This window comes from Ruditapes philippinarum, unplaced genomic scaffold, assembly GCF_026571515.1.
Source record: "Ruditapes philippinarum isolate M1 unplaced genomic scaffold, ASM2657151v2 ctg5296_1_1_1_1, whole genome shotgun sequence".
Classification (NCBI taxonomy): Eukaryota; Metazoa; Mollusca; class Bivalvia; order Venerida; family Veneridae; genus Ruditapes; species Ruditapes philippinarum.
Window position 1 is genome coordinate 35,864 of NW_026857573.1, and position 10,508 is coordinate 46,371.

At 31.3% G+C, this 10,508-nt stretch overlaps 1 protein-coding gene across 1 annotated transcript; it reads left to right on the forward strand.

Annotated features, from left to right (window-relative positions):
• Window positions 1-8,698: 8,698 nt before the first annotated feature.
• On the forward strand, window positions 8,699-10,508 carry LOC132750186 (uncharacterized). The gene is made up of 4 exons (XM_060740131.1): window positions 8,699-9,010; window positions 9,304-9,424; window positions 9,609-9,705; window positions 10,364-10,508. Exons 1-4 carry the CDS (start codon window positions 8,901-8,903, stop codon window positions 10,471-10,473), a joined length of 438 nt encoding a protein of 145 aa, XP_060596114.1. The 5' UTR covers window positions 8,699-8,900; the 3' UTR covers window positions 10,474-10,508.

A 10,508-nucleotide genomic window follows, 5' to 3' on the forward strand; every position in this document is an offset into this window, starting at 1 on the left:
GCTGAGATCACATGATCCAATATTAGATATACCCAGCAGTCCGCACGATGTATTTTTATACAGCATAATTAATTACCACTGGTTAAATGGCATTCTATCAATTATATTGAGCAAACTTTTTTAGTTTTTAGTCTTGTATTTAGTCTACCTTGTTTTTGAATATTTAATCACTAATAGATTTAGCATTAAGCCCATTTGCTATCTTATTTATATGAAATCAATGCTCCATATATAAACGATGGAAATAAATTTCGCATCAAACGAGTTATTGCAATCTTGCTGGGATACGTGGTGTGTGCAGCATTTAAACAAGATTTGAGATTTATCATGTATAGCCTGCAAAACTAAAATACTAAAACTGTTCAAATACCGATATGCTTACATAGGAATTAGACAATCGTAAAAGCTAAATAGCTAAATAATTATCAGTTATTGTTTTAGCTATAGAGCCATGTGATTTGCTACGTCAAGGAAGGAATAGGCTGTGATCGTGACAGAACGGCATGAATTAGTCTATTTTTGGAAATAAATTTAATCTCAAATGCATGAAGCTTTAATATCTCCATTTTCTATAAGACCATTGCAAATCAGATTACTATTTCATCGTGTATATCAAGTAACGCAGGAATGTGAAATAAACGCGGGTATTGTAGAAAAGTACATAACGCCAAAAAGTGTAACACAGTAAGTAAACGGAACAAAATATTTTATCGTTAATCAAATTAAAAGAAATGAATAAATTCATACGGCTGCTAAGACATCATTCTTAAACAAGCATTACAAGTATCCCGAGAAATAAGTTTACTTTTTCAGCGACCTTCACGTCACTACCGTTTTAAAGGCGACATTTGAGTTTCGTCAGTAACGATAAGTTTTTGTATATTTTTAGACATTTGCCAAAATACGAGTGCCCAATTTCCAACGCAGTGATCTCCCCTTACAGGATAAGATCTCTGCCATCACAACATTTTCGTCAAGATTTTTGACGATATGAATTTTTTCAATTTTTATATTTATTTTAAAAAGTAAACACGGTTTTGCTAATGTTTCAAGACCGTTAGGTGTTAGATGTGAACTAAAATAAAAAACAATTTTGGAAACATAAATATTATGAAAATAATTTTTAAAAATCTTAACACCGCACCGTTTATTTCCAAAACAATGGCCCCCCTCGAAAGAGAAATCATTCAAGTAATTATTAATTTTGACTCTACTCTTTACAAAAATGATTTTTTTTTCAATCATATCGACATATTTGAGACCAGAGTTCAAGTTTTAATGTCGCTGTTTATTAAAGATAAAACATTATTCAACGATTTTATTGGCGTATACGCCATTTTTACACGATCATGTGATAAGACTATCATCACGTGATTTGTGTGAAGGCAGTGGTTACTGGTCGTAGCGTAACCGGTGCCCGGAGTTTGACGAGTGCCATGAAGCAGATTAATTGTGATTCAAGAACTTTTCTGTACGAAATCTGCTGTGGTCATAGTATTATTATTTGTTTGGGTCGTCAGACCAAACAAATAATGGTAGCGAAATTTCAGACTCTAATGCTGTTAATTGCAAATGCCGAAAGTAATCCGCTTTTTTGAAGCGGTTACTTCCCTTTATATGCAACACTAAGGCCGAAAAAATCAGGGGAGATCACTGCGTAAATATGGTCACATGACAGGCGCATTGATTTTCAAGCAAAATAATTCCCGAATGCTCGAAGATTTCTAATATTGTTTTATCATTTATAAATATACATGCTTATAGTAAGCGCCATGATTATTTACACAAGTGTTAACCAACAGTTAGCGTCGTTACAAACCCTAATTTAGAATAATATGGTTTTCTTCAGACCGTTAACACATAAATTCACCGTGGCGGATGGGTTTGCGCGCTCGCTTAGGAAGCGAGAGGTCTGGAGTTCAAATCCCAGTTAAGGTAACTCATTTTTTTGTCAAATTGTTTAAGTCAAATAAACATTGGATTGAATATCAGTGTTGCAATTAGTCTTATAGCCAATCTTCTTCAATTTAAACGCTGGAAAGCATTGGTGGCACTTTACAAAAACAAATTCTTTTATAATCTCACAACCTTCACCTTTCTGACATTCTGAGACCCAAACAAATTCAGCGCCTTCTGTGCTTTGATTTTTACAATAGGTTTGCTCTTAAATTTGGTTTGCTGATCATGATCTTGCAACTACATAATTAGGTAAAGAAGCAGACGCTTGTGTTTGTTAAGTCTATTATGTTTTGTTTAGGGGTGAGTTGTCATACGCAAAATTACAATTTATATGCATTTATTATTTTCCAACAATGATTTTTATTATTTTAAATACTTCTAAGATTGTTTTATAAAATCTATTTGTACATTTGTACATACAATTGTTGTATGTCCGATAAACGGCATAATTTTAATGAAAATTAAATAAGTGCACACCTTAATGTGTATTGATCACGTGATGGTTTCAGCCAATGACAAAACATCAACATATATATGCAGCCGTGCAAAGAAAAAAATTGCAATAAGTAAATAATAATCTTTATTTAGGAAACAAACTTTGAATTGCAAGTATCAATTTCATGTTATATTTTCGGCAGAAGAAACTATCCGAGGAGGGCCAGGCATTTTCGTATCGTAAGATGGCTGCCGTTACAGTATCACGTGATTATCCCAAGCACCATCGCGACTTAACGCGGGAATTATAAATATAGCTAACCTGGGCGCGTCGTATAGGATAGGAAATACCTTTTTTATTTAATTTTACCCATGAAATTTGGTGCTATATTAGTCAAATATATTTCATATTTGTAAAAAATAAATATGAAATATAAATATGAAAGTGGGCGGAGTCAAAACTCATATTTATTTTAGGGGACTTCTTTCGCCATTTTGATTACAAAATCTGATAAATAAATGACAACTTGTTGTTGAATATTGATTTGAAAACTATCTAGAATGATAGAAAATGGTCTAACTAAGAAAATAAATCCGAACACCTATATCTTTCATTCAGTCATTAACGCTGTACAGACGTTTAAAAAGTTGTTTACGTGACATCACAATGTAGCGCTAAATATCGCGTGCAAAACAAGACAATAATTATATTACTGCGCGCTGTACAGTTGCAATTGCGTAGCAGGCAAGGGGGTTCGTAACCATTTTTCTTTGATAATGAAATTAAATAAAAAGGTTATTTTTTCGTTTTTCGTGAAATATGGTATACATGTATATATTCACTCAAATTGATAAAATGCCACATATTTTCACTCGCCGTCCCGGCTTGTGAAAATATGTGGCATTTTACCATGTTTCGTGAAAATATATCCATATTTCACTCAAACGAAAAAATATCCTCTTAATATCTATTTGTAATAAATATTTACAAACCGTATCTTTTGGTTTTTATTGGATCAATCGATTACAAATAATGATGGGGTTTTTTTTGTAAATAAATAATAATTTCTCAAATCTGTGAATATGATTTTCAATGAAATCCTATACCTTTAATATCTTTGAATGGTTTTTAATGCTGTGAAAGATAAAAAAGATGTGTTAGGTATGTTTTCAATAAACTGGTGACCAGGTTTACGAGTTCAGAAAACAAAGAAATACACGGGGAAAACGGGTTTTATTGCCGTTTTTATAGCCACGAATTATCTTGCATGACAAACATTTTCTTGGAAATTTGTTAATGTTTGATGAAGTTTGAATTATAATGTCTCAGAAACCATATGCGCTCTTTTATTACTTTTAATCAGATTTACTTTAAAAATAGGTGCATTCACTTACTTACAAGGCTGCTCGTTTCGACCATTAAATTGCACAATTTTGTGTTACTTTTGCAGAATTCATGCGTAGTTTTACACATTCAAGCATTAGTCAATACCTTGGAAAAAAAGTAATTACTTTATATATCTAGATCAGTTTTATAACTACTTCAAATTATAAATAATACGTTACACGAATTATTATTAAGAAGGTTTCTAAGAGGGTACTGCATAAAGAAAAGACGAAAACACTCCGACAATTTTAAACTTTTAACTTGTTATCGCGAAGCGTTAGTAAAGAGTGGAAACACGGAAACATGTCGTCCATTTTAAAAAAGATGTTATTGCGCAGCGCTAGCAAAGGTTTGAATGGACTAAAAGATGTAAAACATTTTAAAATGGCGGCTTGTTGTTGCGCAGCGCTCATATAGGGCGGAAGGACAAAAACGCGTCGACAATTTTTTAAATGGCTAGTTGTTGCGCAGCGCTAGCATTTATATAAAAGAAACACGCCAACCATTCTTAAATGGCTTGTTGTCAGGCGGCGCTATCAAAGGATTCAAAAATGAAAATGTATTTAATATCTTTAATTGGCTTGTTGTTACGCAGCACCAGCGAAAAGCGAAATACAACACAATGTCTTAAAATGCAATAGACCGTTTTACGTAAGGTGACATTAATCGCCATTCACAATCACAGTTCGACAATCAATTTCATAATCACCGTTTCGATGTTGTCTTTCAATTTGGTGCTTATGTTTTATTTTTGCACGCTGTAACGTCTGCATGTCGAAAACACAAACAATATGTATTTCCTTTTTAGTTTTGCCAAACTCTACATTGTGGATTGTGGAAAAAAGGTTAGTTACCAGTGTTTATAACGACTGTCAACAAACAACGGGCATTAGGCGGCGACTATTATGTTCCCCCTCTCAGCGTTTAGTGCTTAGGTCAAAAATATATTATTTTTCCTGTCTCCCAACGCAGTTTTACATTTGTTCTTTATTAGTTAACAGATACAACATGTAGCTAAAATAGCTCATTTAGGCGGATAATAATAATATGTTTATAATCGGAACATTCCCTTACAATACATGATTCTAAGTTTAGACTTTTTTAATCAATCGTATTTGCTGTTCTTGGAGAACATTTATGAACTTTGTAACTATAATTCCGCTTCATCCGTACCTTAATTACTATCATTCTTATTAGCAATACAACGACAACACACTGTTCACACAATCTTAAATGCAATCGATACTTAAAAATGGCATAAAATACCAATGACTTAATTAACTATATTATATCATTCAACAATTAATAGAGACTAATTACCTTTAAAAAAATCACGGAATGTTCATTATGTGCTCTTTCATACGGAGTCCCTACAGTAACATTTTGTTTTGTTTGTTTGTTTAATTTTACGCCTTTTCCCGTCAGTATTTCAGTCATATAGGCGGGTAGTTTCCTTACCATCGTTCCTGGAGAGTTACACCAGTACTAGACTACCTTCCTCCGCGCTAAACTACCAAAGCATCTTCCGGGGATCGAACCCATGCCAGAGAGTTAACTGGATTAGAAGTCATCGACTCTAACCCCTCGACCACGGAGGCGGTGACATAAAACATACCTTTTTGTTGCACCATGTACCTTATTTTGTCTATACAAACGTGTATTAGTTTTGTCTTGTTGAATAGATGCATAGCATAAAAGAAGGGGTTATAAAGTACTTCACAATTATGCAGTACACAATATATAACACTTTTCTTCCGGTCATTCTAATATTATGCTTGTTATCCATGACTCTTCCTACGAATTTCTGACGAAAAGCCTTAAGACATACTTAACAGATTTCGTATTAGTTTGTTTTATATACACGAATTTATTAACATGTATATTCTTAGCTATAAAGATTTTTGACAGGTTATATCGTCCTATATAAACGTTTATATTTCAAACAAGCGTTATATACGTTCATATGATATGTCAAGAATCATTATAACGAATTTATAATACATTAAACTTCCTTTTTTAAAGGAAAAAAACCCTGTTTTTGACAGGTAATATTGTCCTATATAAACGGTTATATTTCAAACAACCGTTTTATATACGTCCAAATGATATGTCAAGAATCATTAGAACGAATTTATAATACATCAAACTTCCTTTTTAGAGCAAAATAAAGAATTTTCCTCATAAAAATAACAGCAGCAGTGTATATAAAATATATAAACGTCACGATTATCCAGTGAAAAGCCCTGTTTCAAACGTGCAGTGTTATAAAGGACAGTATATTTATTCATGAACAGGGCGGAATTAATCTGGGATTTATTGGGGTTTTACTTTATTCTAACACTGCTATTTCACTCAAATGCAATAATTTTAGTTTGCCATGGCAACACTGACACCAAATCAAATTATAAAGAAAGAGTTAGTTTTGGTACATATCTATTGTAAGTTGAAAAATTGTATTTCGTTCTATTGTAACGAACTTTAACGTTCATGTCATTTCATTTTTGTTTGAGTTTTTATCAATTTTAGATCGTATAAATTTGCTATAAGGGGTCCTTTTCAAAGTGATCTAATTTATTCCACTAAAATTAAAGAGCCATCGAGAGACAGCGTGTAAATGTTTGAGAAACTAATATATTCTTGTATGCGATCGACGTTTTCTGTCATTTATATAATTTGCGTATACCTTATTAAAAACGTCAAAATGTCATATAAAGATTTCTTAAATATAATCTTTGCAAAAGCGTTAAGGGAATTTAATTGCCTTACATATAATTTTTCAAAACTGAAAACATTCCCTTAAATGGAATAAAAACAAACAATCTGCAATTCCTAAAATGAAAGCATTGTTAAACACCTGCATATATTGAAAATAATATAATAATATATAATCATCAGCTATAACGTATATGTTAGTGATATTTATCGGAAATGAAGGGATAGACGTGACTAAATTAGATAGTGTTTGATGTCTGCCGCTCGGTCTTTACCTTTTGGTTTCTCCAATAATCACAATGACTAGTCGATAATGTCATAACATAGGTTGTTCAGGTGTTTACATATTTGAAACATTAATTGAATAAATTTGACTTATCAAACTGAGCCTGCAACATTTTCAATTTTGTTGTTTTGGACTTTCTTTAGGGATTCTTATTTTCTCTATTTTATCGCCACATCAGCGTTGTTTGTGCCGTGTGTGTGTGGGTGGGTGGGGGGCTGTAAAAAGTCTACCATATATTCTATCAGGGATGTTATATTTCCGATCCTTAAAGATCGTTCAGCACGACATTATTGTTGTGTATGTGGAACATTTAATTTTCAAAATTTGGCATTTTCTAGTTGGGTGGTTCCAATATTCCTACTTGAATAATGTTTAATCACACTCAGGATATGTTGCTTGCTTTTTAACTTTGTCTTTTGACGACATATCTGCGATATGCAGGCTTCAAAACCTCTGATCCCCTTTCAAAATTCCATTTTATTTAGTTCCGCCCATTGTTTTCTCGTTTAGGGCAAACACATTTCTTTATTTGGGGACCATACGCCGCTTTTCATGGAATGGCACTAACGTGTCACATTGAAGGTTCCATGATAACCCCCGTATGAACACATCTGCGGATGTTTCTTAATTCACAATTTCACCACTTTCATGTTTAAACGTTGAATTCTGTTTAAGCCGGTGCTAAGGGCGTGGACGGAAGTTTGCATTTGACAGTACCGTCCATATACAGGCTCAATTAAACCTAACCTGCAAGATTTTCAATTTTGTCGTTTTGGACTTTCTTTAGGGATTCTTATTTTCTCTATTCTTTAAAGTCGGGCAAACATGAGTTTTGTGACATTTAAATAATGGTTCTAGCAGATGTTAGATGCTTGTTATTTGAAGAAAGAAGCACTAAATCTGAAATAAAATCTCATAAAAACTATCAAAATGTTAACAAAGTACCGGTAGTATTTTTAATGCAATACAAAAATACTTAATCACTATAAATGTACTAATTGTCCAAAAAGCAACAGAAATAAGGTGGTTTAAGTAAATGGCGAATGAAAATATGAGATTTTTTTATTTTATTCTTATTTATTTTTTATTTAAATAAAGATAAAACATTTTGGCGTATAACAGGCCTTTAAAATACAGATAATAATCAAAATGTTTGATCATTAACAGTAATTTTATTATCGAAATTGATTTATGGAATGCCTTAAAGATCTTGTAACTCAATTTTTTCATGGTTTTATTTCATATATATGATGCTCAAATTAAGATTTGTCAATATTGTAAGTTCCAATAAGCATTATTTATAAAGATATCGAATTTAACATTGCATGTAAATTAAGGGAGGTAATTAGAAATTTATTTTCTATAAATTCTAAGTAAGAAATGAATGCATATAATTTATTGATTAAATATTATGTGCACAAATATTTGCAGTACACATTTTGCGTATTCTTCTATGTTTGAAAATTGTTTTGTTTGCATAATTATATACATATATAATGTTTTGCAAGAGTGGTACACACACAATAATAATATAAATCACACATACATGATCTTTAAAATTATTTTGTTATTCTTACGTATCATGTTGGTTACAGAATACAAATGATTACATACATAACCTTCATTTGCATATCCTTATTTTTTTCTATGAAAGTTGTTAATTCTTTATATTTCATGTAAATTCCCGAGATGATTTTGGAAAAACGTGTATATGCGGATATCGTACAGGATGTCATGTGTGATGTTGTTGTGAAATATTTTTTTTACGAAAGAATTAAACAACAGGGTCGTTAAAGTTAAATATTTATATTTCATGTTAATGACCTTATTGTTGATTTAAGAAAACTAATATATGCGAATATGGAACAGGATGTCATTTGTCATTGTTTTATGTATTTTAACGAATTAATTATACAAGGTCGTTAAACCGAACTATATATAAAAAGAAACGTTTTGAGCGAATATCTTCATTTATCGTACGGACGTAGTTTATATATACATTTAAAGTAAAACGTAATTTAAATAACTTACTTCACCTCATAGTTCTAATTATATTTGTATACACATACTTAAAACGGATTTAAAACAGCTTAGCATTATTGGTGGTAAAAAAAGCACGTAATGATGATGATCCATTTGATTTATTTCCTGGTGTGCGTGTTCTCCGCATCCGGACTTTTCTGTGATAAGCCATGTGACGTATGTCCGGAATATACTGAATATACTAACGAGTAAGTTCTGGAATATATTATATAAACAATTTTATTGTATTTGATCAAAAATACTTAATTACAAATAGTTTACACCGAAAATTGAAATATATCATCGTTTGTATTTAAACCTTGATGTTTAAGACACTTAGTTTAATCACGGATTTAAATTACAATTTAATCCGTGGTTTAATTCAGAAAAATACGATTTTAAAATGAATGTATGAACATCTGTTGAGTATTATGTAAAGCAGACAATTTTAACTAATATTTTTGACAAAATTAGTACCTGTATTATCCTTTTTATTTTGAAGGCTTCCCAAATCAGACAATGTCATAACAACTGTTAATGTTCCAGCAGAATGCACCAATGGAATTTTCAACTGGCATTATCCCAAAGGACACACCATGCTACATTTTCAAAATGTGAAAGAGGTATTAAAATAATTTAAATATTTTATGTTAGACAATATATATAAAAGAAATAAATAATTTGTTCTCATTTTTAATAAATGAATCTTATACCTATAATTGATAGTATGACTTTATGAATTTGTATTATTACTAAGTATACATTTTTTATTTTCTCGGATATAATCTGTCATTTTCACTCCTCTAGCTGAGAAGAACTATCTGTATAAGAGACAGTCTAGGTGGCGATTTCTTCAATATAACGGAAAAGGCTACGAATGAACGCCTGGGGCCATTTGATGATAGTAAGTATATTTTAAAAAGAAAGCAAATTATGCATGTACATTTTCGCGATAGCCTTAAATGTTGTATTATGCATGTAAAATTGTCAAAATATTTGTAAATGAGATGTGTAAATAATATATCACTATGACAAACAGGATCAAGTCTGTCACAAATTTTATCATAAGGAGTACAACATGAACTGTTGTTAGTGTTCACTTCACTGTTGGTTTGTCCTCTGCAAGAACACATTATTTATAAGCTACACCTCATTCTGAATCACGTAGACGATTTCATGAATGATCCTTTGATGATTGCTATGCTATTTAATATCTTAAAGAAGCGTTTGTCAAAAATAGATCAAATTTTGTTTGTTATAGGGCAAAATCTTAATGGAATAATTGTCATTGTTTTATGATGTTTTGTGTTTCCATATATTGTTTAGAAGGCCAAATTGAAAATTAAGATATGTTATTTGTTTTCTACGATGGTATATCTGCATATGTTACCTTCCTTCAATAAAGAAATTATTATTATTATTAAAGGTAAAATATTAATGTTACTCGTTTACATTTCTAAAAGATATGTTCAGGATTTAAACCTAAATTTTCGCTGCGAAATGTCTTCTTAATCATTATACACGTTTTTCAACAAATTGACTATCACTACCTTTTTTTACAGAAATATCAGCCTGTTTTAACGCAACATTCGCACGAGACATTGTTCTTCAAGTGACCGCACATCCAGATCATGTTTACTTTGGAGGGTTTGAATACAGAATATACAGATAAAATGTGTAGAATTTCGAAATAAAATTTGAAAATAA

Coding starts and splice junctions, on each gene's coding strand:
- LOC132750186 (XM_060740131.1), top strand. CDS start 8,901: ATGATGATGATCCATTTGATTTATTTCCTGGTGTGCGTGTTCTCCGCA. Junction 9,425..9,608: donor ATTTTCAAAATGTGAAAGAG/GTATTAAAATAA, acceptor TCACTCCTCTAG/CTGAGAAGAACTATCTGTAT. Junction 9,706..10,363: donor CCTGGGGCCATTTGATGATA/GTAAGTATATTT, acceptor CTTTTTTTACAG/AAATATCAGCCTGTTTTAAC.